This window comes from Eschrichtius robustus, chromosome 13, assembly GCF_028021215.1.
Source record: "Eschrichtius robustus isolate mEscRob2 chromosome 13, mEscRob2.pri, whole genome shotgun sequence".
Taxonomy (NCBI): Eukaryota; Metazoa; Chordata; class Mammalia; order Artiodactyla; family Eschrichtiidae; genus Eschrichtius; species Eschrichtius robustus.
This window is the reverse complement of record NC_090836.1, coordinates 46851916-46878137: the sequence shown is the minus strand read 5'-3', so window position 1 is coordinate 46878137 and position 26222 is coordinate 46851916. Positions and strand designations below refer to the sequence as shown.

At 56.0% G+C, this 26222-nt stretch overlaps 2 protein-coding genes across 6 annotated transcripts; one reads left to right on the top strand and one right to left on the bottom strand.

Annotated features, from left to right (window-relative positions):
- The first annotated feature begins 3897 nt into the window (after positions 1-3897).
- On the top strand, positions 3898-20783 carry ANKRD52 (ankyrin repeat domain 52). Of its 2 annotated transcripts, XM_068562047.1 has the most exons (29): positions 3898-4016; positions 4326-4409; positions 4872-4950; positions 5150-5220; positions 6258-6458; positions 6981-7068; positions 7190-7332; positions 7632-7844; positions 8111-8189; positions 8501-8615; positions 8742-8824; positions 8934-9051; positions 9274-9342; positions 9529-9669; positions 9749-9829; positions 10957-11068; positions 11277-11348; positions 11599-11800; positions 12058-12145; positions 12222-12339; positions 12891-13110; positions 13311-13398; positions 13506-13589; positions 13701-13846; positions 14063-14145; positions 14354-14436; positions 14631-14722; positions 15170-15324; positions 20626-20783. In XM_068562047.1, exons 1-29 carry the CDS (start codon positions 3990-3992, stop codon positions 20734-20736), a joined length of 3246 nt encoding a protein of 1081 aa, XP_068418148.1. In that variant the 5' UTR covers positions 3898-3989; the 3' UTR covers positions 20737-20783. The 2 variants fall into 2 exon arrangements, with proteins under 2 accessions (XP_068418148.1, XP_068418149.1); XM_068562048.1 differs by lacking the exon at positions 11277-11348.
- Positions 20744-26145, bottom strand: SLC39A5 (solute carrier family 39 member 5). Of its 4 annotated transcripts, XM_068562051.1 has the most exons (13): positions 26073-26104; positions 25744-25825; positions 25307-25410; positions 24660-25014; positions 24271-24454; positions 23293-23455; positions 22968-23137; positions 22599-22739; positions 22123-22219; positions 21865-22035; positions 21574-21654; positions 21246-21436; positions 20744-21004 (listed from the first exon to the last, which is right to left on the bottom strand). In XM_068562051.1, exons 4-13 carry the CDS (start codon positions 24941-24943, stop codon positions 20861-20863), a joined length of 1626 nt encoding a protein of 541 aa, XP_068418152.1. In that variant the 5' UTR covers positions 24944-25014; positions 25307-25410; positions 25744-25825; positions 26073-26104; the 3' UTR covers positions 20744-20860. The 4 variants fall into 4 exon arrangements, with proteins under 4 accessions (XP_068418152.1, XP_068418151.1, XP_068418150.1 ...); XM_068562050.1 differs by lacking the exon at positions 25744-25825 and having other exon boundaries at positions 25307-25375; positions 26073-26138; XM_068562049.1 differs by lacking the exon at positions 25744-25825 and having other exon boundaries at positions 26073-26136.
- Between the last annotated feature and the right edge of the window lie 77 nt (positions 26146-26222).

The window sequence follows — 26222 nt, the reverse complement described above, 5'->3', positions numbered from 1 at the left end:
ATGTGACATTTTGTAAGGAAGGCATTTCAATCCTTACGTTAAATTATTTATACCTGAAGTCCCAAATTGGGGAATGATCTCACTTCTTTTTCTCTTTTAACATTTCTTCTTTTTCCCTCAGAACCCTCCCCCCAACAAGATACAGTATGTCCTTCCAGTTCGAAGATGATAATTGGGAGCCACTCTCAGAAGGGCATATGATCTTGAGGGACAGATTTACTCTTTCCAACCCCACTCTCTTGTCCAGCCCCTCTGACCAAGTGCTTACACATGTGAGACAGCTGCTTAGAGTGAGGAGTAAGGATCTGACCGGATAAAAGACAGAAATTAACTGGGATACATAACTAAACTGTGACCTCATTAACACTATGCCTTAACCGAGTTAACTGCCGCAGAATCTCCAGGGTACAATAGGCCTGCCAAGCCAGTTTGCTTGTTGTACCCCCTACTAATTAGATTAGGTAATTATTGCCATTAAAGCTTTTCCTAGTTCATTCCCTGTACTTGAAACAACCAATTTCCTGCCATTTCCCTGTCATTCTACATCGATAACTTCCTTCAAGTACTGACTCAAAACACACCTCCTCCAGGAAGACCCTCTTGACTGAACCCATCTCTCTACATTATTCTGAACACATAATGCCGCATAAAGTAGCATGAATCCTATATTCTCTAGTTGTTTCATGTGCATGTGTATGTTCTCCTAGGTTATAAACTCCACAAAAGTAGACACTATTACTTTTTTTTAACCTACCATTATATATATATATATTTTTTTTTTTTTCTTTTTCTTTTTTTTGGCTGCACGTCGTGGCTTGTGGGCTCTTAGTTCCCGCCCTTGGCAGTGAAAGCAGAGTCCCAACCACTGGACCACCAGGGAATTCCCGACACCATTACTTCTAAGTTTCTACCTCCAAACTAGTTAGTATAGGGCTGAATACAATGGTGAATCCTCAGTAGACATTTGTTAGAAGAATGAAAACTGAGGCTTAAAGACAGGCAGGCATCTGCCTAGAGTTATCCAAATATGAATTCAGTAGTGGAATCCAGAAGGACTATTTGCATAAGAGGGCTTTGCCACCACTTCCGGCCTCCTCCTCCCCAACACTGTGCATCTCCCTGAGCCCTGGAAGTAACTGTGTTACCTATATCATATCCCTTTTTTCCCTCCTGGGAAATCCTCTTTCTGTGCACTGAATAATATTAAAAATAACTCTTCTAGCCCTTCTTCCTCCTTCCAGCTGCCCAGAGAACCCGGCTGGCAAACTTCCTTGTTCACCTCCACTCAGGAGCCAGAACCAGGCACGTGACCCCAGCTCAACCCCTGACTCCAATTCCTCAGGTTACCAAAAGCTATTTCGGGCATTGGAGGCCATGTAGTCCCCTCCTCCCCATCCTCTGGGCCATATACTAGCTTAGCCCTTCCTGGAAGGTCCATCATACCCAGTAGCCAAGTCAGCATATCCCAACACCCATATCCATCAGATCCCTGACTACCTTCAGTTTCTACTTCTTCAGCCTCATCTTCATCATCATCATCAAATATTGTGTCTGTTCCCATGTGCTGCTCTGCTAGAGCATCCTTTTTTTTTTTTTTTTTTTTTCCATAGAAAACAAAACCAATAGGGGGCTTCCCTGGTGTTGCAGTGGTTAAGAATCCGCCTGCCAATGCAAGAGACACGGACGGGTTCGAGCCCTGGTACTGGAAGATCCCACATGCTGCGGAGCAACTAAGCCCGTGGGCCACAACTACTGAGCCTGCACTCTAGAGCCCGCGAGCCACAACTGCTGAAGCCTGCGCGCCTAAAGCCTGTGCTCCGCAACAAGAGAAGCCACTGAGATGGAAAAGCCCGCGCACCTCAACGAAAAGTAGCCCCCGCTCTCCACAACTAGAGAAAAGCCGGCGCTCAGCAATGAAGACCCAACGCAGCCAAAAATAAATAAATTTATTTAAAAAACCCAAAAATCAAAAACCCAATATACAGTCCTGTGTTGGAGGACTCTGCCTAACAAGGAGTTTAAAATCCCTTCTGGAACATTGGACTCCTGTATGTCAAAGATGTAAGGTGAAATGAACAACAAAGATGTGCAATTTAAACCTGATTGTGACTACAACACAGAGAATATAGCCAGTATTTTATTATAACTATAATAACTATAAATGAAGTATAACCTTTAAAAATGTGAATCACTATGTTGTACATCTGTAACATGTTGATCTGTACATCAACTATATCTCAATTAAAAAAAGTTAAAAAACAAAACCCAAGGGCTTCCCTGGTGGTGCAGTGGTTGAGAATCTGCCTGCCAATGCAGGGGACACGGGTACGAGCCCTGGTCTGGGAAGATCCCACATGCCGCGGAGCAACTAGGCCCGTGAGCCACAACTACTGAGCCTGCGCGTCTGGAGCCTGTGCTCCCCAACAAGAGAGGCTGCGACAGTGAGAGGCCCGCGCACCGCGATGAAGAGTGGCCCCCGCTCGCCGCAACTAGAGAAAGCCCTCGCACAGAAACGAAGACCCAACACAGCCAAAAATAAATAAATAAATAAATAAATTAATTAATTAATTAAAAAAAAAAAACAACCAAAAACAGCAACCTGATTGTGATAGTGTAAACTAAGTATGGAAATGATAAGGAGACCTAACAAAAGGGAAAGAACCTGTTAACCAGGGAAGACTTCCTGGAAGAGGTAAGTTTTCAGTAAAACTGTGAATTTTATTTTCAAAATGGTAAAAATTCAAAAAATTTACAGGTATATAGTGATAGGTAAATTTTCCTCTCATTCCTTATTCCCTGTTCCCCAGTTTCTCTCTCCAAGAAAAACCACTGACACTTGTCTTGTGTATCTTTCCAGGGATCAAGATCCTGAAGGTAATGAGGGGCATAGATTGTTGAGAGCAAAGGAGGGGGCTTTTATACTTCTGCCTTGACAGGGGGCCATCCTGCCATGCTTTTTCCTAAATGTGTTCCTTTCTTAGAACACATATATTGAGTTGCTGAGCTCTGAACAGGACCCTGAATCACCTTTTATGAATTGTACCAAGTTTTCAATATCCACTTTTCTTCTCTCTTTTTCCCTTTTTGGGATGGGATGACCTCCATCCAGATCTTGCCTGACTGGCCGCTCTCTGGCTTCTCCAATGGAGGAGGGGAAGCACCCCGACCATTTTCAGGGCAGAAACCGATTGAGCTTTTAAAGTGTAGCCACCCTACCACCTTAACCTGGCAATGGAGTAATTAGGGAATCGAAAAGCCCGCTTCTGTTGGCCTTGGAGTCCTCCTTCAACTGCCAGCTAGCCTGTCCTCTGTGGGGTTTTTCTGCAGCTAAGAGTCCTTGTTTTTTTGTTTTGTTTTTTTTCTCCGCAGCTTGGGCACTTTTGCTCTTTCCTTTCTACCCAACTCTTGTCACCGCCAGTGGAGATACGCGCCTTCCCTCCCCTGGGGCTATTGCCATATATAACCCCCAGATCTCCACGCTCTGCTTCCCCAAGTCTGTGGGGGATTCTGAGGTGTGTAATCGTGGACGGGAGGAGTTAGCTCGGAGGAAGCATTCTGGGCTGGGTGAGATCTGGCCAGCCATTTGGTCCTCAAGTTGGATGGCACCGCAGCAGGGCCAAGGCCTGAGTTGCCGCTAGGGTTTTGTGGAGAATCCCCCGGTCGCCAGATTGGAGCGGAGAGCACGGCGCCGCTGGCCTGGGGAGCCGGGGAACCAGCGGCCGAGGTTGGGGGCACCCGAGCCGCTGGGACCGCCAGGGCGGGGCGGAGGGCGTTGCGGCCTGGGAAAGCCTGCGCGGCAAGCGCCCTGCGGCCGGGCCCAGAACGGCCGCCAGGGAGCGCTGCGGGCTCCCGCTCCCGCCCCCTGGTAGGCGGGGCTGCGCTCTCCCCGCAGCCGCCGCCGCAGCCGCCGCCTGGGCCGCCCCGTGTCCCCGGTGGAGCCGCCGCCGCCGCCGCCGGGAGCTCGATGCGGACGGAGCCCGGGCCGGGCCATGGGGATCCTCAGCATCACGGACCAGGTCAGCCCTCCTGCCCTTTCTCGCTTCCTCCTTCCAGGGCCCGACGCCGCCGCCACGCGAGCCCGGGGATGTGCGGCCTAGGCTGGGCCCGAGCCCGGGGCTCCCGCCCCGCCCCACGCCGCGCTCCCCTCAACCAAGCCGGTGTCCTTGGGGGCCTGGTGACCGGCGGAGACACCGCGGAAGCCCCCTGCGGCCAGGACCCCAGAGCGGAGCTCCTCCAGCGTCGCCCCCCTCCCCAAACCCGGTGTCCCCCACCCCACTCCCCGGTTCCGTTCCGGCCCGCTCCCTGAAAACCGGTTCTCCCTGCAGCCGCCCCTGGTCCAGGCCATCTTTAGCCGAGATGTGGAGGAAGTGCGTTCCCTCCTCTCGCAGAAGGAGAACATCAATGTGCTGGTGAGTTGAGATCAGGGAGGATGGCGAGCCGGTAATCTGGGCCCTGGTGTTCAGGACCCCTCCCCACCAATGGGGCGGCTCCGTGTTTCCTCGGCTCGGGTGAGGCCGCAGCTCTTTCCACCCTGGGATGGGCGACTGCTCTACATTTGGGGATGGAGAGCAGGTCAGGCTTAGAGCAGAGACCAGTAGGGCTGAGGATGCCCAGAAACGGTGTTCTCTTCTGAACCATCCGTGTCTGCAGCGCCTCCACCCCTCCTGGCAGAAGGAGACTGCTTCGCGGGCCCGTGGCGCCGACCCCCTGACTCCACCCTCCCTCGGTGCTTGCTTTGACCTAGGACTGGGGTTTAGGAGGCTGCAGAACCTGTGGGAAGAGGTTGTGGGGAAAGGCCTGGAGCACGAAGACTTGGGCTTGGGTCCTGGATCGTTCACCCCTACAGCTGCTCCTCTTCTCTGCCTCCCTAGGACCAAGAGAGGCGAACCCCACTGCATGCTGCTGCCTACGTAGGCGATGTCCCCATCCTCCAGTTGCTACTGATGTCAGGTGAAAGTGGGGAGCTGGAAGGTGTGGCAGCTAGGGAGGGGACCTGAGGGAGGAGCCTTTTTGTCGTATCCAAGGATTGTCCTCTGGTGCTTGGTCCAGGCAAGCTACCGTCTCCATCCGGATTCCCTGGCCTGATTACTGCCTTTCTTCCCCACCTGCTCTCCACCTCCCACCAAAAGAGCATATTATATCCCCACAGGTGCTAACGTCAATGCTAAGGACACACTGTGGCTGACCCCTCTTCATCGTGCTGCTGCCTCCCGAAATGAGGTACTGGCCTCCCACCTCTTTTCTCCCTTCCAAAGAGGATGAGTTGGTTAAAGGTTGGAAGATAAGGGTTGGAGAGCCTTAGTCCTCTGCCCTACAAGTTGGTCTGTCCCCACATCCGGAGGAGACCAGACCTTGGCCCCTTCCTCCTACCCCTAGAACTGGCTGGTAAGGGGGAGCTGAGTGTTGCTAGCTGATGTGACGTCAGGGGAGAGCTTAACACTGGGCTGGCAGACTGCAGGGGGCCCTGCTGCCAGGCCTTAGTGACTCATCCCTCCCTGGGGGGCCACCATGGAGTCTGATCCCCCTCTGGGCACTGAGATTTCTTTCCTTGTGATGGAGGGATGGGGGTAGTGATTTGTTGCATCCCTGCCCCTCAAGCAGCATGAAAGTTGACACCATGAGGATCAAACATGCCTCATCAGTTGGGTCCCTCAACCCTGAAGAGCGGGAAAAGATGACCTTCTTCTTGGCTTGGCAGTCACTTCCCCGGCTCCAGCCACCAGAGGGAGGGACTGAGGCCAATGGGAATGGGGTGGGTGGTGAATAGGAGGGACATTTTAGCCTGGGTTTTGGAGAGGAGCCAGTATCTGTTTGCTTACCTAGGTAATGGAAATGATTCTGATGCACATGGAAGGGCTGAAGGGGGGTATCTGGGGATTAATGTAGCGGGAGCATTTATCTTTCCTAAAAGTGGTGGTGGATTGGGATCCTCTACATGTGTGGATTAGCTTGGTAGTGGCTGTATATATGGGTGAAGATTTTCAGGGTTTGGGTTATGAACGATACCAGGTGGCTTGAGGAAGAGATCCACGTTTTCCTCAGCAAGGGAGGGAAGATTTTAAGCTCTAAGAAGTTCCAGAAGATGGAAAGTAGGTATTGAAAGGCTAGGTATGTTGGAAAAAATAAGGAGAGACTCTGTGCTGTGGGAGTGGGGAGATGGGGTCACATGTGCTGTGCTGACCTATTCACCCCCCCATTTCCTGTTGGTTTACCTCCTGCTCCCCCTCTATCTTCTCTTATCCCCTGCCCCTCAACAGAAGGTGCTGGGACTGCTGCTGGCACATTCAGCAGATGTGAATGCCCGGGACAAGTTGTGGCAGACACCATTGCATGTGGCTGCCGCCAACCGGGCCACCAAGTGTGCTGAGGCTCTGGCACCATTACTGAGCAGCCTCAACGTGGCTGACAGGAGCGGGCGCAGTGCCCTGCACCACGCAGTGCATAGTGGGCATCTGGAGGTGAGGACCGCTCTAGTCCACGCCCAGCCTCGTGCCTTTTTCCTTCCCTTCCTGCTCACCTTCCCCTGCTTCCAGGCCATTAGGCCTGGGGAGCAGCAGCCCGGATGATTATATAAACATTTGGGCTCAAGCACCACATGAATGGTTGGGTTAGATGGACATTCTTGACTTGGACCTCAGGAGGGTGATAAAGCCTCTGAAGCTGCATGGAAAATGTTTGCATACATGGTTTTTTCTGAAGTGAGAGTCCCTGTCTTTCAGCACATTTAGAAGACTTCAAAAGAGTTTAAAAACCACCACATTACCTGAAGAGACTCCCTTAAGTTTACCTCAAACTTCCAGATCTATCTGGGATCTCCTTAGTGCCCGCTTTCTCTGTTCCCTCTAGTTCTCCAGACTGTTCTGCCCAAGAACAGAGACATTAGGCTGCCTCAGCCTTTTCAGGTGCTAAGGGCTCTGCTCTTAGGTATGTTGAAGGCATGAACCTGGCTCTAAACAGGTGTCTTTCATGTCCTGAAACAGACGGTGAACCTGCTTCTCAGTAAGGGAGCCAGCCTGAATGTCTGTGACAAAAAGGAGCGGCAGCCTCTGCACTGGGCGGCTTTTCTCGGTGAGAAGAGAATCACGGGGAGAGCAGGATTTGGGACTCCTAGGGCAGGGACGGAGAGAGGGGTGCTCAGGGCCCTGGAGTTCACCCTCCACCTCCTTGAGAGCGTGCTCTCTTTTCCCAGGGCATTTGGAGGTCCTGAAACTGCTGGTGGCACGGGGAGCAGACCTTGGCTGCAAGGACCGCAAGGGCTATGGGCTGCTCCATACAGCTGCTGCCAGTGGCCAGATTGAAGTGGTGAAGTACCTGCTACGGATGGGGGCTGAGGTCAGGGTGCTGAGCACGGGGGCTGGGGGAAAGGGCAGGGAGCTGGAGGTCGGAGTCTGTTAGGGAGATAGGAAGGCACTGGGATTGCTGGTGTGGTTTGGGGAGGTCGGGAAGATGTGGTGAGAGGATCTGAACAATGCTTATCGTAAGCAGTAGTGCCCCCAGTCTTTGGGTCCGGAACCTGAGGGGTCTGAGGCAGTCGTTGGATTTCTGGGATTCTCTAGGCTATCTGTGCTGGCTTCCACTTTGTTTAAACTGGTATCTCTCTTATCCGCTTACCCTCACCCCTGGAAACCCAGATTGATGAGCCCAACGCTTTTGGAAACACAGCTTTGCACATCGCCTGCTACCTGGGCCAGGATGCCGTGGCTATCGAGCTGGTGAACGCAGGAGCCAATGTCAACCAGCCAAATGACAAGGGCTTCACACCACTGCATGTGGCTGCGGTCTCCACCAATGGCGCGCTATGCTTGGAGCTGTTGGTCAATAACGGGGCTGATGTCAACTACCAGGTGCCTGAAGGGATGAGTCTGAGACCAGTGGGGAGAGGGGCCTGGCTCTGGGGGTGCTGACCATATCTTTTGCTCTGGATAACTCTACGGGGAATGGTCCGCTTGCGTCCTGGGTTGATCAGTCCTTCCCAGGAGCCCAGGAGAATGTGGGCTGAGAAGATGTCCATATGATCACCCCGTCCTCAGAGACGTGTCCTTTGGAAGGGGGAACAGGGCACTCTCCATGCTTTGCACTAGGGAAGAAAAAAAATGCCATGTTTCCACAGAGCAAAGAAGGGAAAAGTCCTCTGCACATGGCTGCCATCCATGGCCGTTTCACCCGCTCCCAGATCCTCATCCAGAATGGTATGGACCTGGAAGACTTTGTGATCTCTTCTCCCCCCTCAGAGAACTCATCCCTAGAAACACCTTTTCTTCCTCATTCCACCCCCGACCCCATCTTCCAGTCAGGATGGGCACCTGAAGCTCTGAGCAAGGCACCTGTGGAAATGGCCCTGCTCTGCCTGCCCGGCCCGCTCAGGCTGACAAACGAGATAACATGTGTAGAAGGCTTAGCCTGGCCCCTGGCACGTAACGAGCACTCAGACAGTAGCTAACTAGTGTGAGTGGTCTGAAGCCAAAGGTCTGAGTGTGTGGGTGTGCGTCCCCCCTTTCAGGCAGCGAGATTGATTGTGCCGACAAATTTGGGAACACGCCACTGCACGTGGCCGCTCGCTACGGACACGAGCTGCTCATCAGCACCCTCATGACCAACGGCGCGGATACCGCCCGGTGAGTCCGGACCCCTGACCCCACTTCCAGGCTGCCTCAGATCTAGGCTGGTGGTAGGCCACAGAAAAGAGGTCTGCATCTGGTCCCTCCTTGACCCGAGGACTGAGTCCCTCCCCTTCTCCCCAGGCGTGGCATCCACGACATGTTCCCCTTGCACTTAGCTGTTCTCTTTGGATTCTCTGACTGTTGTCGTAAGCTTCTTTCCTCAGGTATGAGCTGACTGGTTCGGGGGTTGGGCAGGTGGGCAGGAGAGCAGAGGCCTTTCCCGGCTCTGCTCAGAGCCCTCAGATGGGATCTGTGGCTGTTCTGCCCCTTCAGGTCAGCTGTACAGCATTGTATCCTCACTCAGCAATGAGCACGTGCTTTCAGCTGGGTTTGACATCAATACACCTGACAACCTTGGCCGTACCTGTCTTCATGCTGCTGCTTCTGGAGGGTGAGTTTTCTTCCCTCTGTCTCAGGCCTTGAGAAGGAGGCTGGGCAGGGGTCTGGGCCCCTTCTTCTTTCCTGCCCAGAGCTCCCCCACCTCACAGTGAGAGCAGTGGCAGCAGAAAGGGCTGTCCAGTTCCATCCTCCTTCAGCCCCTCCCTGGGGAGAATCCTGTGGCTTCTCCTTGAGCCCTCTTTCTCTCCTTAACCTGCATCCTCCTTCCTTTTAGGAATGTTGAATGTCTTAATTTGCTGTTGAGCAGTGGAGCTGACTTGAGGAGGAGAGACAAATTTGGAAGGTGTGTTAATGTGCAGGAGTATATATACATAAGGAACATCCGATCAGAGAGACAAGTGATGGAGGGCGGGGTGGGGAGTTGGAGACTAAGTGAGGAGAATATTACAAAGCAGCTTTTGGCTGCACATCTGGTTGCATTTGGATCTGCCCCTGATTCTTTTACCCACCCTCCTTCGCTTCTCCCCAGGACCCCACTGCACTATGCAGCCGCCAATGGCAGCTACCAGTGCGCCGTCACACTGGTGACCGCTGGGGCAGGCGTCAACGAGGCCGACTGTAAAGGCTGCTCTCCCCTCCATTATGCTGCCGCCTCCGACACCTACAGGAGGTGAGGCGCCCACTTTGCTCTTCTCAGCCCCACTCTCCTCCCTGAGCGCCCCACAGACTTCTTCACTCTCCTCCCCCAGGGCGGAGCCCCACTCATCTTCCAGCCACGATGCTGAAGAGGACGAGCCACTGAAGGAGTCCCGCAGGAAGGAGGCCTTCTTGTGAGTAGCCGAGGAGACCCCTGGGGTGCGCTTTCCCAGCAGTGTCGACTCTGGTCCTATTATTCTCCCACCACCACCCTGCTGCTGCTTTGCACCCTGAGTTTGGTCCTGGACCAAGCACTGTGGGTACAGACAGAAGTAGGAGACATAGTTCCTTCCTTCAAGGAATGGATGGTCTTCTTGAGGAAGTCAGAAAAGCTAAACACAAATTCATTTGTTTATTCCACAAGCATTAATTGAGTATTTACTTAATAGGTACCAAGTACTGTGCTGGGTGGTAAGGATAAAAGATAAATTACCCCAAATTTCTGTATTGTATACATTCTAGTGTAAGATGTTAATAATAGGGGAAACTGGGTGAGGAATATATGGAAACTCTGTATTATCCTCACAATTTTTCTGTAAGTTTAAGACTGTTATAAAGGGTTTATTTTTTTTAAAAAAAGATATTTAAAATCCAAGAGGCTCAACTATGTGACCTTTGGCCAGTAACTTAACCTCTCTGTGCCTCAGTTTCCTCAACCATAGTAGGGATAAGAATAGTAGCTACCTCAAAGGATCAGTATGAAGATTAAGTGATTTAATACACGTGAAGTGCTTAGAACAGTGTTTGACACATTGTAAGTGTTAAATGCTGTATTAATATTTCTACTAGTACAACTACTACTGAGCTGTAAGAGTGGTGCCAGGGGAATAGAGGGGAGGAGGCACCTAACTGGGAAGTTTGGGGAAGGCCTCCCAGAGAAGAGGATTCTGGGAGCGAGTATGAGATGAGTAGGCCTTTTCCGATGGGCTGGGAGAAGGAGAAGGCAGGGGTCAGTATGCCTGGAGGTGGGGGGAGAGTGTGTCGATCACAGGTTGGTAACTGATACCTGTGCTCCAGGTTCTCTAGGAGAGCATTCAAAGGATAGAGGAGGGCGTTGAAGCAAGAGTGGTTCAGGGCAGACCTGGAGGTGGTAGGTCTGGGTCTGGGCTTGAATGGGCAGGAGTTAGCCTACCAAGAGTGGGGGATGGGTGTTGGCCAGCTAGGCCTGGAGGGGCTCCCTTGCCCTCTCCTCTGCTCCTCCCAAACTGTGCCCTCCCTGGCTGGGCCTGTCCCCTCCTCACAGTCTACTCCTGTCCCCCAGCTGTTTGGAATTCTTACTGGATAACGGTGCAGACCCCTCCCTGCGGGACAGGCAGGGCTACACAGCCGTGCACTATGCAGCCGCCTATGGCAATAGACAGAACCTCGAACTGGTACGTGTGGGACCTGGCCTGGGGGAGAGGAGCAGGGCAGGGCACAGCACACAGTCTACTTTTGTATCTGTGGATTCTCAAACCAAGGGGTGGTTGAATCAAATGTGGTCTCTAGATCCAGGGGCTTTGGGGATTGCTGTGGGTGGGGTCAAGGGGTAATATCTTGGGAATACCAGAACCTCAGCACCTACTATTCTGTCCATTGCAGCTCTTAGAAATGTCCTTTAACTGCCTGGAGGATGTAGAGAGCACCATTCCAGTCAGCCCTTTGCACTTAGCTGTGAGTCCCAGGTCTTTTCCTCTTGCCTCCCTTGTCCCTACCTGCCCCAGGCTGGCACACAGGTATAAGCACGTGTGAATCCGTCCTTGCTTCTGCCTTCTTGTGGGGATGTCGCAAGCAGGCAGTGGTCTGGAGAGGGGCCCGAGGAGCTCACGGGGAGGCCTGTTGCCTGGAGTCTCCCTGTGGGCCCCAAGAACAGAGTGGGGACAGTGTCCCGAGCTCTATCCATTGGTTGCCTGCACCCCTCCAGGCCTACAACGGTCACTGTGAAGCCCTGAAGACACTGGCCGAGACGCTGGTGAATCTGGATGTAAGGGACCACAAGGGCCGGACCGCGCTCTTCCTGGCCACTGAGCGAGGCTCCACTGAGTGTGTGGAGGTGCTAACGGCCCATGGCGCCTCTGCCCTCATCAAGGAGCGCAAGCGCAAGTGGACACCCCTGCACGCTGCTGGTGAGTGCGCCCTTTGAGCTGCTCCCTCCCCTTGCCACACCAGGCCTCCTCCAAGACTGGTCCCCAGATCCCTCCTGAACCCTGAGGGGACTGGGGTTGGGATGGAGTAGGGCGGGGAAGATGGAAACCGCAAGTCGTCATTCGTAGCCTCCTATCCCCCAGGATTTCTCCCTGCCCCAGGTCTTCCCATAACCTCCACCCTTCACCTGGCCTTCTTGCCCCGACCATGCCCTGACACAGACCCCCTTTTCTCCTAGCTGCCTCTGGCCACACTGATTCCCTGCACTTGCTGATCGACAGTGGGGAAAGAGCTGACATCACGGATGTCATGGATGCCTATGGACAGTGAGTGTCGGCCAGGGGTGGGGTGCAGGGTTCCCATCCCTGCCAGGCCCTCACCGTTTTCTTGCCCCCTCTGTAGAACCCCACTGATGCTGGCCATCATGAATGGCCACGTGGACTGTGTACATCTGCTGCTAGAGAAAGGATCCACAGCTGATGCTGCTGACCTCCGGGGCCGCACTGCCCTCCACCGTGGGGTGAGTGAGCTCCTGGGTGGGGTCGCTTACAGAAGGACCTGGACGTGGGAGCACAACAGTAGGACATCAGGTTGTCTAGCACGTGGGCCAGGATCTTGTGCCCAGGGTCTTAGTGGGCCTTACTGTATTTGCTCCAGGATGAGTTATCTGACATCCACAGCTGATCTCCCTGATTCCCTTGCTCTGTAATCACATACAGCCACCTGCTCACCACCCAGACTCTGCCCCAGGGTACCCAGCTGGCCCTGTCCTGTTGAATAATGATGCCACGACCTGGTCCTTCTCCACCATCACCTGTCCTAAAGCTGCCTCCTCCTCATCCCACGGGATTCTTTGACTCAGTCTCCCACTACAGAAGGCCAGGATTAACTCTCACCATCCTGATTTTCATTTGGCCTAGAGTCAGGGAAGGAGATGCTCATCCCTAACACTTAGAATCATTGTTGTAAAGACGAGGATTGGAGCCCTGGAATTGGGTCTTACTCCTGGGCCAGCCCCAGTGACTGGCCATTGGAAAGGGAGTTTCAGCCACACCCTCATGTCACCCACAGGCAGTGACTGGCTGTGAGGACTGCCTGGCTGCCCTGCTGGACCACGATGCGTTTGTGCTGTGCCGAGACTTCAAGGGCCGCACACCCATTCATCTGGCCTCAGCCTGTGGCCACACTGCAGTACTGCGGACCCTGCTGCAGGCTGCCCTTTCCACAGACCCCCTGGATACCGGGGTGGATTACAGCGGATACTCGCCCATGCACTGGGCCTCCTACACTGGTGTGGCTCTGGGGCCTTTGTAGGCACAGCTATGTGTGTGGGGTGTAGGGGAGGGCAGACGAGGACTAGTGGGTTGAGGGAGGGACCTGGGTTGCTCTGGATCTGGAAGTAGAATGGAGTGTTGAGAGATGGGACAGGACAGATGGAGGGGACTTTGTTGTCATTTCTCTCCATCACCACTCTTCCTTCCTCATACCCAGGACATGAAGATTGTCTGGAGTTGTTACTTGAACACAGCCCGTTTTCATACCTGGAAGGAAACCCCTTCACTCCTTTGCACTGTGCAGTGTAAGTCCCTTCCTACACCTCAGCCCCACTCAGGGGTCTGTGACCTGGGCTTAGGACAGGCGGTCTATTTCCCCTGCCCCTCTTGCTGACCCTTCCTCTTCCCCCAGAATTAATAACCAGGACAGCACCACAGAGATGCTGCTGGGAGCTCTGGGTGCCAAGATTGTGAACAGCCGAGATGCCAAAGGACGGTGAGTGGCGGGAGGCTTGGGGAGAAGCCTCCGTTGCCTCTGGCTCCCTCTTGCTGCTCAGGAGAGAAAGGGCCTTCCCTGTTTCACTCTGCCCTGACCCCCTCCCCACAGGACCCCTCTTCACGCCGCTGCCTTCGCGGACAACGTCTCTGGGCTCCGGATGCTGCTGCAGCATCAAGCCGAGGTGAACGCCACTGACCACACTGGCCGCACTGCGCTCATGACGGCGGCTGAGAATGGGCAGACCGCTGCTGTGGGTGTGTAGGGGCCGCGTGTGGAAGGGAGGTGCTCCCCTGGGTTTTCGCAAGATGGGTCAGCCCTGCCTGTGGGGTTTAGGAGGCAGGAGGCATGTCTTTGGTTGTTTCACCCTCTGCAGATGGGATGCAAAGGATATGCAGATAGGAGGGTGCAGAGCCAGGCCGGCACGGCTCTGGAAGGGAGCGTCAGCCCCCTCTGCCTCCTTTCTCTTGTAGAATTTCTGCTGTATCGAGGGAAGGCAGACCTCACTGTGCTGGATGAGAACAAGAACACTGCCCTCCACTTGGCCTGTAGCAAGGTACCACCGGCAGTGCGGGTGGGGCTGTGTAAGGGGCAGGGCCTGATGAAGGGGCTGGGCCTGGTGATTGGAGAGAGGGCCCGGTGGAAGTCAGGATTGTCCAGACTGTCTGACTGGTGGGATAGCTTTCTGTCCTCCTGCTACCCCCTCAGCTCCTATTGTCATGCTTCCACTTCACAAGTCTTCACTCTCTGTCCCTCTCCCTCAGGGCCACGAGAAATGTGCCCTCATGATCCTGGCAGAAACCCAAGACCTTGGCCTTATCAATGCTACCAACAGTGCGCTGCAGATGTGAGTGCCTGGGGAGGGGGCTCTTGGCTGGGGGGCGGGGGGCGGGAGAGGTGGGTGAGGAGGTTGCCGCCCATGTTCCAGGGGCCCTCTGGAACTCACAGTGTTCGCTCAGCAGCGTTGCGACTCTGGCTGAGGGTGGAAGGCAGCTTGCCATTGCCCCGACTTCATGCTCCTTCTTCTTCCTTTCTTCCAAGGCCCCTACACATTGCCGCCCGGAATGGTCTAGCTTCTGTGGTGCAGGCCCTGCTGAGTCGTGGGGCCACAGTGCTGGCTGTGGATGAAGAAGGTGGGTGGGGTCTGGAGCCCCCTGCCCCTCCGGGCTTTGGGGTCAGGGACGTTCTTCAGGAGGTGACTTCTTAAGCTTGCTGGTTAATAAACTGGATTTTCTTCCCAAGGGAACTCTTCAGAGCAGGGACCCAACACCGATACGCTAGAGTCTCTGAGGGGAGTCTGACGGAACTAGGTGGAGCCAGCAGGGTCCTCAGGAAGACCTCCTGCACACCTCAGCCTCCCAGCCTCCTGTCCCCCAGGCTGGCTCTGCTCTTTACCCCACACTGGGACAGTCTGCCTGTCAGCCTCCCTGGGCCCTTATAGCCCTTGAGTTCTGACCATGCTGGGTGCTTGCCTGCCTTGGCTCCCCTCCACAGATAAGAGAGCTCAGGGCCCAGGGGCGGGTGGATGGGGACCCAGGGGTACAGGACCCTGGGGCTCAGTTCTCCCCTTTGCTCTGCAGGTCACACCCCGGCATTGGCCTGCGCCCCCAACAAAGATGTGGCAGACTGCCTGGCCTTGATCCTTTCCACCATGAAGCCTTTCCCACCCAAGGACGCTGTCAGTCCTTTCAGCTTCAGCCTGCTCAAGAACTGCGGCATCGCAGCAGCCAAGACGGTGGGTGGCTGCGGCGCCCTGCCCCACGGGGCCTCCTGCCCCTACAGCCAGGAGCGGCATGGCGCCATTGGGTTAGATGGCTGCTACTCCGAGTAGCCCCCTCCTGTGTCCCTCCCCCTGCCGGTGGCTTGATATCTTATTCTATTTATTTAGAAAAAGTCTATACATTTAGGGCACTTTAAAGGAGAACACGACTGGGTTGGGGGGCGGAGGGGGGAAAAAGCACTGGGGAGCAGCTGCTCACCCCTTTGCCACACTATCCTGGCCTGGCAGGGGTCTGGGACCAACAGGGAGCACCCCAGGCCCTTGGTACCCCCAGGGCAACCCCTTCTGCCAAGTGTCCCAAAATGATCGCTCGATGCCTGGCTCCCCCTCTCTTTTATCCCCTCTCTCCGTTCTCCCTTTCTGCTGCCAGCTGTCCCCACTCTTCCCCTTGACTCTCCTCTCTGTCCCCTTCCCCATGTCCCTGCCAGGCAGATCCCCACCTCTTCTTCCATACCCATCACTGCCTCCCTGCTTGGCCGGCCCCTCCATCCCCCCTCCATCCCCGCAGCAGTGAGAAGCCTTAATTTCTGGTACTGTGTGAGCACTCTGGGGGTGTCCCCCTCCCCCTTCAGGGGCAGCTAGCGGACGAGGGGGGAGGGTATTTAGCACTGGGGCCTGGAGCTTTTCCCCCACTTCTGTATCCCATCACCCCTAAAGTTCAGATGCAAAACACTTGAAGCAGCAACTACTGTACCTGGGCCCCAGTCCTGCACGCTCCCTGGCTCCTCATATGCAAATCAAGGGCTGGTTCTGCCCCCACAGCCTGCCCCGCCCTGCTTCCCTCCCCCTCCTGGCCTGGCCCCCTGACCACGCACTTTAACCTTGCTTCTTTCTTTTAACTTCTTTCCGGAGGGCAGAGCCGGTGGCCATTCCCTCTCTGGCTCTCCTCTCCCTTAACTTTGAGGCTTGTCATGAATTTTTAAGTAAGCATTTTATCCTTTAGGGGAAGAAACAAATTAATTTCCTGCCCATTTCAAAACCACAGCCCTAGTCTGTCCTCTGTGTTTCAGGCATGTGTTTGCATGTGTGTGGAGGGAGGGACTGTGTTCTTCCTCCTGTGCCCCCCAATCCCACAGTTCCTCTGTGCCCCCCGTCTGCTGCCACCTTCTGTTATGTCCAAGAGTACCCACTGCCCCCAGTCAATCCTGATCTGAAGCCAAAGAGGGAGGGGCAGGGCAGACTAGGGACCGTGGCTACTCGGGGACCCAGGCTTCCCCTCCGGTGTGAGGATGAAGTTCTGATCTAGGGAGCGACAAGTAGATACTGAGGCTTGGTTCCTGCCTTCCCAGCAGCGGGGAGAGAAGGGATTGAGCTAAGGCCTGCACTGAGAAGATTCCCAGAAGTCGTACCCCAAAAGCCAAACTGGGCTGGAGTGAGGAGGGGGCAGTTTTCTCTCTAAATGTAGCATTGAATTTGGCCCTGGTCCCTTCAGACGCCCTGTCCATCCATCTCCTAGCTAAGCCTCCTGGACAGTTGGACCCGCTCCCTCAGCCCAGTGTTCCCTTCCTCACACTCAATACCTCAGCCAGGGGCCAAGACACAGAACTTGAATAGAGGTCATGCTCCCTCCACCCCCCCAGCCCATCCTTGCCCAGTTTGGCTGCCATCAGTATTGTCCCCTGAGAACTGGACAGGCTTCGTTTACACAGTACAGGGCCTCCCCCTTGGGGGTCCCTCAGTCTCCTTCCCCGACCCGTGCTTGCTTTATTCATGATCTTACCCCCTTTTCAGTTGTGTCCGCTGCACGTCTTGCCACCCTTGCCAAGGGTGGGCTGAGGGGAGAGGGGCATCCCAGGGACTCCTCCCTCCCTAACAGATACCCTTAACCATACCTCATGCTGGTTTCCTGAAGCCTGGGGTGTTTGTCCAAGTCCTTATTCTTTTTGTCATGGTCCCTTTTTTATCCCCTCTCTCTCTGTGTCTTGCTTCCCCCAACGCTCAGTTCCTAAACCATTTCAAAGCTTCCAGATGACCATTATTGATGAGAAGGATTGTGCAGCTTTTAGTTTTTATTTTTGTTTTCAAAGCCAAAGGGCCTTGCAACGCCCCTCTCGCCCACCTCCCTTCGCACCCTGCCCTCCCCTGTACGACAATCAATGTGACCTCTCTTAAGGGCTGCAGCCCCCCACCTCCAGTCCTGCTGGTTCTGCAAAGCTTGCCCCTAACTTCAGTTCTCTCTCATAAAATCTTCCTGTTCCACCCCCTCCCTCTCATTTTGGTGCTGGGAATTAGGTGGCGGGGGGCAGGGGGAGCAGGGAGACGTGTCCTCCAGAGAAAACTCTTGGGGTTTCAGTCGTGTTCTCCTTTATCAATGTTCGGTGATGACAGGAAGAATCTGAGTATTTGTCAGGAGCCCCATTGTTTTGCTAGATGAGATTTCTGGTGGCTGCCCATTCCCTGCTGCGCCTTCAGCACACCGTCAGCAGTGCTGGGGCAGGTTGCGGGGAGCCCTCTGTCCCTCCTCATGTGGCTGTGAGGAGGCCGGCAGGACGAGCAGCCTCCCCTCCTTATGCCAAAGGAAATCCCACACCCCACCCTGGGCTCCCCAGCCCCTAGTGTTTTTTTGAAGCATTTTGACCATTCTCATGGCCACTGCATATTTATTTTAATGTTAAGTTGTTGTTGTTGTTGTTGTTTTTAAAAAGACCTCTTTGACTTAAACGGGTGTGGAGAAGTAAAGCAGGCAGAATGCCCCCCAATCTTAAGGGGGTAGGGTGGGGAGGAATCATCTCCTTCCCTTTGCCCTCCCTCTCCCCCTCCCCCTCTCCCCACTGCAGCTCTAAAGCACTTGCTTCAAGTAATAAGCACTTTTGAGAAAAGGCCTATTTTAAGTGAGGACCCTGGGAGCAGCCCCAGGTCCCAGCAAAGGAGACAGAGCGAGGGCTACATAGGAGACAGGGAAACAGATGTGTGAATCAGAGGGCGAGATGAAAAAGAGCCAGTTTTTAGTTTCTGATTTTGGGGGAGATGTTTCTGGTTGGCCGGTGGCTTTGGTAGGGTTGTGTACTATCCTTCAGAAAGACAAATGGCACAAACTGTGGGTCCCAGCACGGACCAACAGGCCCGGGTCACTGCCACTGTCCAGCGGAGACTGACGGGCCACCTCCCCACCCCGCGGCCCCCTGAGCCATAGGACTGCTGAGAACCACTGAATGTACAGCCCAGGTTGGGGTAGGGAGCAGCCCCTGGGGGAGGGGGCTTCTCCTTTTGTTTGGTGCTGTGGGGGTGGGAGAGGTGAGACTGAGGGACTGCCACCCACCTAGACATGTGTTCCTTGGGGTGGAGGGGCTGAGGAGGGCCTACCTCCCTCTCCATCCCCAGCCGTGGCCCCTCTTCCTTCCTCATCCCTATCCGTTTTGACTGTAAGTCCAGCTCACCTTTGCCTTCAATATGTAACCAAAGGAAAACTCAATACTGTTTCCACCGCTGTCTGCCCACCCGAGCACCTTCCGACTCCCTGGACCTAGAAGGGGAGAGGAGGCGGGGCTGGGCCGGGGGTCGTGGGGCCAGAGCGAACGGTTCTGCAGCTGTGTGCCCCCAAAACCTCCTCTGGGGTCTTGGAGGGCGTCCTGGGAGGGGGCGTGGGGGCCAGGCAGGAGGGGCTGGGAGCAGGCATGCTCGGGACCTTGTGCACATGAGTGTGACTTCGTCCGAGTGACGCCGCTGACTGCCCCGGGGGGAGGCCCCTTCCTCCTTCCCTCTCCGCCATTTCTCACCTCTCCCCACACCCAGCGTTCATCCCCCACCTCCCCTTCCTACCGCAAAGGAAAATAGCCTTACAGACCCTAGCCCAGAACCCCTCCTCCTGGGGCACTCCAGTATGGGGCCCCAGCCCACCTAGTCTGAACCCCACCTTTTAAGAGGGAGGGATGAGGAGCAAAGCAGCCCCTTCCCCTCTAACCGTGGTGGCTCCAGCCCTCCTCGGCCTTGACCCAGATTGGGCAAGGGCCAAGGTGAGGAATCTTTGAGGACCAAGCCCAGTGGTCTGGGAAGAGGGAGGTAGAGAGGGAAGGGTCTGACTTGGGGACCCCCTCCTCCCGACCCAACCCCTAGAGAAGCGACCAAATCCCAGAGATGGGAGGAAGCTGGGGTGGGGAGGGTCTGCTCCGTGAATTACTTGAAGGTACTGACTCCGAGGCTGCTGTTGCCCACTTAGGTGTGAGGGGGACACTGTCACTGCGTTTGGGAGGGCAGAGGGTGGCGGTGACGAGAGGGTCCACCCTTGGCCCTCGCTCACTCCTGCTAGGCCCTTTCCCTGGGGAGCCTAGCCTGGCCCTCCTGCCTCCATCCCTCACTCTGGGCACCCTCTCCAATTGCACTAAAGTAGCTGTGTGCCAGTCTTACCCCACGCCAGGGTGGGGTCTCTGCTTCCAGTCCTTTCTCCCCACTGCCTCTGCTCCCATCCCGGACAATCTCCTTGTTCCCCTGTATTCCTGGATAGCTCAGCTTTGTGTGTGTGTGTTTGGGGGGTGGGGGTGGGTTCTGGCTGGAGTGGGTTTGGTAGGGGTTTGGGAAGGGCTGGGGGAAAGATGGCGGATGAAAGTCTCCTACCCCCTTCCTCCACTCCAAGCCACAGAAGCCTGGGAGGGAGGGTGCCTACTCTCACTGCCGTGTGTCTTGCAGATGTGCCAAAACGGGGGTGGGTGGGAGGGGAGGGTGCCTGGCAGAGCAGCCCCCAGGGTGGCTCTCTCAAAGCAATACAGTTCCTCCTGCCTGGGGGACGGCAAGACAGGGGAGAGGGTTGGGTTGGGGACCTGGGGGTTCCCTGTGTACAGCTGTGTATATTCAGGGGTGTTCTCTGTCTGGTACCCGCTGTGGGCGTCCACGTGTGTGTGAACCTCCCCTTCCCCGTGCCCTGCATGACCTGTGATGCTGCAGACACCACCATCCTGTGTGCAAGGGTGCGTTGGGGGCACCGAGGGGCATGTCCCGTGTCCTGTTGCTCCCTCCACCCTGTGACCCATGTACTCGGTTGTAGGAAGTAAAGAGAACTGAGCACAATTCACTGGATTCTAGTGGAATCTTTCTCTAAGCAATGTTCCCCTTCCTGCCCTTCTCCCTGCCCTGGACTCACCTGTGGTGCTAGCGTTGGGGTCGGGGTGTGTTTCATGCTGGTGGGCAGCAATAAAGGGCAGACCTGCCCAGATGCCTGTATCCCCAGGGTGCTGAGGGCAGCAGGAAAAAGTGGGGACCTTGGTGCATTTGCCTCACCCCTCCCCTTCCTCTCTGGGCTAAAGCACAATGCTCTCCCCGCAGATGGATGCATCCTGCACCCTCCAGGCCCCTCCTCCCCATACCTGCTTTGAGCCCTCCTCCTGCCACATCCTGGTTTTCTATGCTGTTTTGGTGCAAGTACAACTGTCGTAGTCATGGCTTTGGGATGGGTTCTGTTTATTAAAATCCTATTGCTCCTACTGGCCCTGTGTCCCGCCTCCATTCCTGTGGTTGGGGGGAAGGAAGGGCAACCTGGACGCCTTTCCACTGGCCCCCATCAGCCATCAGAGACCAGAGGCCACAGCTGCTTCTCCAGCAGGGCTATGGTGAGCATGAGGCCGCCCCCCAGCAGCAGCCCCAGCCCCTGCAGTAGCACGTTGAGCGTAGGGAGGGGCTCAGGTGGACGAAGCAGGGCTGGTAGCTGAAAGAAAATAACAACATCAGGATCCTGGCCTAGTCTCTGCTCCTAAAACAGGAGAGGGAGATGTCAGCAACTCTCCCCAACCCAAGCTCTTCCACACCCGTGTTTCTCAGATGCTGGCGGGCCCGTAGTCCAGCCACCCTTCCGGAGGGCCACAGGGGGAAGCAGAGGGACTGATACTTCGCTCTCCTCTACACCCACCCCGCTTCCCTTGGTTTCTCCGCACTACCCCACACCTCACCATGTCCACAAGGGCCACGTAGAGGAAGACCCCGGCGGTGACCCCAAACACCCAGGGAGTGAGGGGGACAGGGCCCAAACTGAGCCCCACCCCCAGGGCTGCACCCCCCAGTCCCAGGACTCCAGACACCAGGCTCAGCAGCAGCAGCCGCCGGAAGGGCAGCCCTGCCTGGAGCAGCATCGCGAAGTCACCTGTGGGGAGAGAGGACAGGGTAGGAGGGAGTACGCCAGGGCTGCCCTCACCCATGCCACCCGCCAGCCTCCAAGTTCCACCCCTTGGAGGGCTCTCCTTTCTGGAGTCGACCCCACTCCGCTCCTGCCATTCCTACCCAGTTCATGGGGCAGCTCGTGGCAGAAGACTGCTACGGTGGTGCTGAGGCCACTGGAGAAGCCATCAGAGAAGGCAGCGCCTGGGTGGGCAGGATGGGAGGTGGTCAGTCTGGAAGAAAGCTCTCCCCAGAGGAGGCTGGGAGCCTGCATTCCCTCTGTGGTCCTCCCATCCCCCCGCTTCCTGGTAACCCTCTTCCCGCCCCATCCAGTAACTAGGAGGCCTACCCTCTCCCTCCCTCCCTCCCTCCCTTCCTCCCTCCGCCCCCCCCCGCCCCCGCCCCGCCTCACACCTATGGCCAGCCCATCAGTGAGGTTGTGCAGACCATCCCCCAGGAGGACCATCCACGTGATATTGGTGCCACCGCCACCCTGACATGCATGACTGTGGCCTTGGCACCCAGGAGGGGCCGGGACTGCTGGCGGCTGGCTGTCCTGCTCCCTCTGGCCCTGAGCCCCAGGCTCTGTGGGAAGGAGCAAAAGAGCGGTGTTGGTGGCTGCGAGTGAGAGCTGGGAGCCAGGGCCCGCTCTTCATGTCCTCCTCCGGTCACCTGGAGCTGCCTGCAGGGGCCGAAGCGCCATCCCACTGCCATCCTCCGGGTCCAGGTTTGGAGTTCTGAGATCCTTTCTTTTTCGCCGGCAGCATCTCTGAAATGGGAGGGTGTCCCTCCTGAGGGAGGAGGCAGCAGAGCCGGGGGCTAAGGAGCAGCCAGGCTGCCAGCAGGGAAGGTGAACACCTGGGCCCACCTCTGCCACTTGGGGATGTTCTCTGGCCTCTGCTCTCTTCCCAGGCTGGCACCTCTCTGTTTCTTTTTGACTTGAACTCAGGAGAGGAGGCCGTTTGGCCAGAAGTCCTGGGTCTATGCTGAGGAGCCCCAACCCACTCCCTGTTAGCTGTCAGGTCCTGCACAGTCAGGCAAACGTCAGAGCCAGGAGCGCACTTGGCCCCTCACCTCCTGGCTTGAGTGGCCAGTTCTTGGCTAGGACTCTGGTCTCGGCAGGAAGAGGACAAAAGGGTGTCACTCACTGGCTTGAGCCCTCGGCGCCGCAGAAGCCCTAGCATGTTCTCCAGGACGAAGAGCAGAAAGAGACCGCCAAGCACCGACAGTCCTGGTCCCAGGTCCTCCTCTGGCTGCCCGCCAGGTCCAGCATGCTGCCCTCCTTGCGCCTGACAGAGAGGCGGTCAGGGCAGACTCTGGAAGGCCCTGCACCTGACAGCATCCCCCTCCTGAGATGGCGGAGGGAGGTGGTGAGCCTTCACTCATATCCTCTACTAGAAGGCAGCTGTGGGCTGAAGCTGGGGTGGGAGAGAGGATGTCCTATGACTGGGAACACACTGGCTCCATGGAGGCTGTCCACCCCTGGGGCAGGGGGACAGGAAAGGGGCTTCACGTACATGTGGCAGCAGGTGTAGCAGCGCGTCCCCACAAAGAGTGCCCACGGCCAGGGCCCCCAGGAAGCCCAGCAGGGGCTGCAACAGATGAGGTCCCAGGAGCCGCAGCAGCAGCAAGGAGAGGGGAGCAGGCAGGCTGAGCAGCAGGACTGCCAGGACGCTATGAACCAGGGCTGGGGAGGATCAGGGGCTGAAGTTAGGCACGGCTGAAAGGGAGGCCTTAAAGGAAATGCAAGGGGAGGCGGGACCCCAACGAACCCCCTTCCTTGGCTTGGGCCCCACTCCCTACAGGATTCAGGTGCCCCACCACTTGCTCTCCCCCACTGACCAGAGAGCAGATCCCCTGGGGGGGTTGGAGCTGGGGCCCGGATGCAGACACGGCTGTCAATCTGATAAAGCAGGGCTGGACACAGCAGAGCAAACTGACGAGGGGTCAGAGGAGCAGCAGGGCTCAAGCCAAAATTGACCAGCAGCTGGGAGCCGTTCAGACACTAGGGAAGTGGAGTTGGAGGTCACACATTGGGGAATTGCTGAGAACTGTGACTCAGATCTTTAATGTCTGCCCTTCCATTGCATGGGCTCCTGGGTCTCTCCCAGGGTCCCCTTTGCTCACACTGGCAGGTGCATCAGGGACTCGGGACAGTTAGGTATAATCAGTGTGTGTTAATTATTAGTGAATATTCAAACCAATGCAAATATTCAGTTCAGTACAGATTGGGTGCTAGTGAACATCGCCATCATCTCCCTCCCTCCCAAGCCCCTGATGTCTTATTAATTTGGTGATGGAATTGGTTGGACAACTAGAGCCCTCCATTGCGGAATCTTAGAAGGGAAAAGAACCTAAAATGCCATCCAACCGTCCTCTCAGCAGCCCTGTCACTTGTTCAACCAGCCTTGGCTTGAATGCTTCCTGGGATGGGGTGCTCACCTCACCAGGCCTGTTTCAGGTTGGCTTTGGCTGCCCTCTGGTGTACATGGAACAAGTTCACCGACTTTCTGGATGAAGACAGCCATCTACCGCCTGCAGGCCGCATCTCCAGATAACCAGCCCCAGAGGCTACCTTGGGCTGCTTCTCTGAATTCTCTGCTTTGCCAAGTGTGGCCCCTAAACCAAGCCTTGAAGCTTGGGGTATGGGTTTATCTACTCTGAGCCCAGAGGGGACATATTTCACTACTGGAATAACATACCCTAAGATCACATCTGGATTTTTTTTAAGTAACCATTTAAAATGACTGACTTTTTAAACATTTCAGGCCATCTAAATCCCATGGCTCCTTTCCCCTCGCTACAAATCATCAGACTCACATCCTCATTCAGATGGTCAGCCAGTGAATGGTCCAGCAGCAGAAGCCTGTGAAAGAGGCCCAGGCCCGATGGGGCTGGCCCATGGGGTGGTGCTGGGGCCTCGGTCTCCTCCAGGTCACCCCACCCAGAGGGGTGCAGAGGCAGCCCTGCCCAGATGTCCACACTCAGCTCGGGGTCCTGGGGCCTAGAGTGGATGGATAGCAAAGTCAGACTTACTCATGTTCTCTCAGAAAGGGGCCTTGAAAGGATATAACGAATCAGGTTCTGAAAAATCTGTAATTCCAGGAATCTGATTTTAGGAAGCCAGAGCTAGGCAACCGGAGGAGACTGATCCAAGTACTGAGAAGAGCTGGGGTGTGACATTTTGGGGTGGGGAGAGGGGTTAGTACCTGTGCGTGGAATTGTCTCCAGCTGGGGGTGTAGCCTGACCAGCTGGAGGCCCGTGGTGTCCCAGGCGAAGGGCCTGAACTCGGCCTAGCCCCAGGCTGTGGAGAAGCCTCGCTAGGCCCCCTGCAGTCAGCGTCCCATTCTCCCCATACAGGCCAAACAGCTGGGCCAGGTAATGGCTCTGCTCCTGCTCAGCAGGGCCCAGGTAGGGGGCTGAGCCCCCTACCCAGCCCAAGGCCACCCACACACACAGGCCAGCCAGCAGATGACTCACTGGGGGCCCCATTATTGGGGGGACAGGGTTAGAGGCTCTGGTTCCGGCTTCTACTCCCCCAGGAACATCCTGAGGACCGTGCCCTGGAAGAACAAGGAGGAGGGGCTGGGGCTCCTGCCCTGCTGTCCAGCCCAGGGCCCAGGGAGCCCGCACCCCTCACACCGCCCCCTCCTCGAACGCTGCAGCGGCAGCCTCCTTCCTTCCTCCCCATTGCCTCCTTCTGAGCAGCCTCTTGCTTGCCAGCTCTTCCCGGAACCAGAACCCTCCCCTCACCTGATCCGGAGCTGACCTGTCCCTGTCCCTCCCCTATCCCCCAGACCCCACCCCTCAACCTCACCCCACCTCTCTATCCCCCCTCAATCCCCAGGGCCTCACCCCCACTGGCAGTGTGAGAGCCGTCACCTCAGGTCCCCATGAGGCCTCGCTGTGGACACTTAGAGGTTCCTGGGTCGTGGAGGGGAGCCAGGCTCAGCCTCCAGCTGCCCAGGTAGATCGGAGGCCATGTCAGATAGAGGGCTGGGATGGACAAGCCCCCCTTCCTAGCCCACCTGCCTGGGGGCGGGGCCACGGAGGTGCCAGTGTGGGAAGGCTTACATCAGAGAGGAGTTAATGGTTCACTGGTCTCTGGGGTGGGGGTCAAAGGTCAGTCTTGGCTGGGCCCCTGACTAGGGAGGGGCCACCCTCTGCCCGTGGAAAAGCCACATGGCCAAGGAGAACCAGGGCCTGGGCTTTTCTTCTAAATAATTTACACACACCCCAACCCAGGTGGTACCGTCTTAGCCTCTCCCTGCCTATACTCCCACCTCACCTACCTTACATATGGCATCGGGCTTCATTCATCTCCAACCCCCATCCCCACATTCCCTGGGAAAGTTGGACCCAGGTGTCCCTAAGCTGGAGAGGAGGGTAAAGAGGCAGATAAGTGGCAACCCCAGATGCATGGGGAAGAAATTGTTTTTAGCACTTCCTCATCCCAGAAGAGTAAGAGCCAGAACTCTGGGAATCTATGACCACGAGAGGGGACGCTCTGGTGGGAAGAGGAAAGGAGTATCTGGGCCTCCTCGGATGTCTGACCTGGCTTAAGGTTGGGGAGCACAGTCTGACTGGGGTGATTGGTCCAGGGGGTCGAGGTGGGCATTACCTGACAGCAGGAAACAGGAAGGACGCCCAGAGGAAGGGGGACACAGTCTTCTTGGTTCCAGCTGTGGGGGGTAGGCAGGCAGGCGGACAAGGGTCACCGGCAGGGAGGGGGCAGGGGAGGGGCACTACCTTAAAGGGGCAGGTCTCCTTT

Excerpts from the sequence above, each read along its gene's own strand:
- ANKRD52 (XM_068562047.1), top strand. The coding sequence starts at position 3,990 with ATGGGGATCCTCAGCATCACGGACCAG. Across the intron at positions 7,069-7,189 it reads GCACTGGGCGGCTTTTCTCG|GGCATTTGGAGGTCCTGAAA; the intron begins GTGAGAAGAGAA and ends CTCTTTTCCCAG. Across the intron at positions 13,399-13,505 it reads ACTCCTTTGCACTGTGCAGT|AATTAATAACCAGGACAGCA; the intron begins GTAAGTCCCTTC and ends CTCTTCCCCCAG.
- SLC39A5 (XM_068562052.1), bottom strand. The coding sequence starts at position 24,943 with ATGGGGCCCCCAGTGAGTCATCTGCTGGCTGGCCTGTGTGTGTGGGTG. Across the intron at positions 22,220-22,598 it reads GGCGCCGAGGGCTCAAGCCA|AGATGCTGCCGGCGAAAAAG; the intron begins GTGAGTGACACC and ends CTCCCATTTCAG. Across the intron at positions 21,655-21,864 it reads CACTGATGGGCTGGCCATAG|GCGCTGCCTTCTCTGATGGC; the intron begins GTGTGAGGCGGG and ends CTGCCCACCCAG.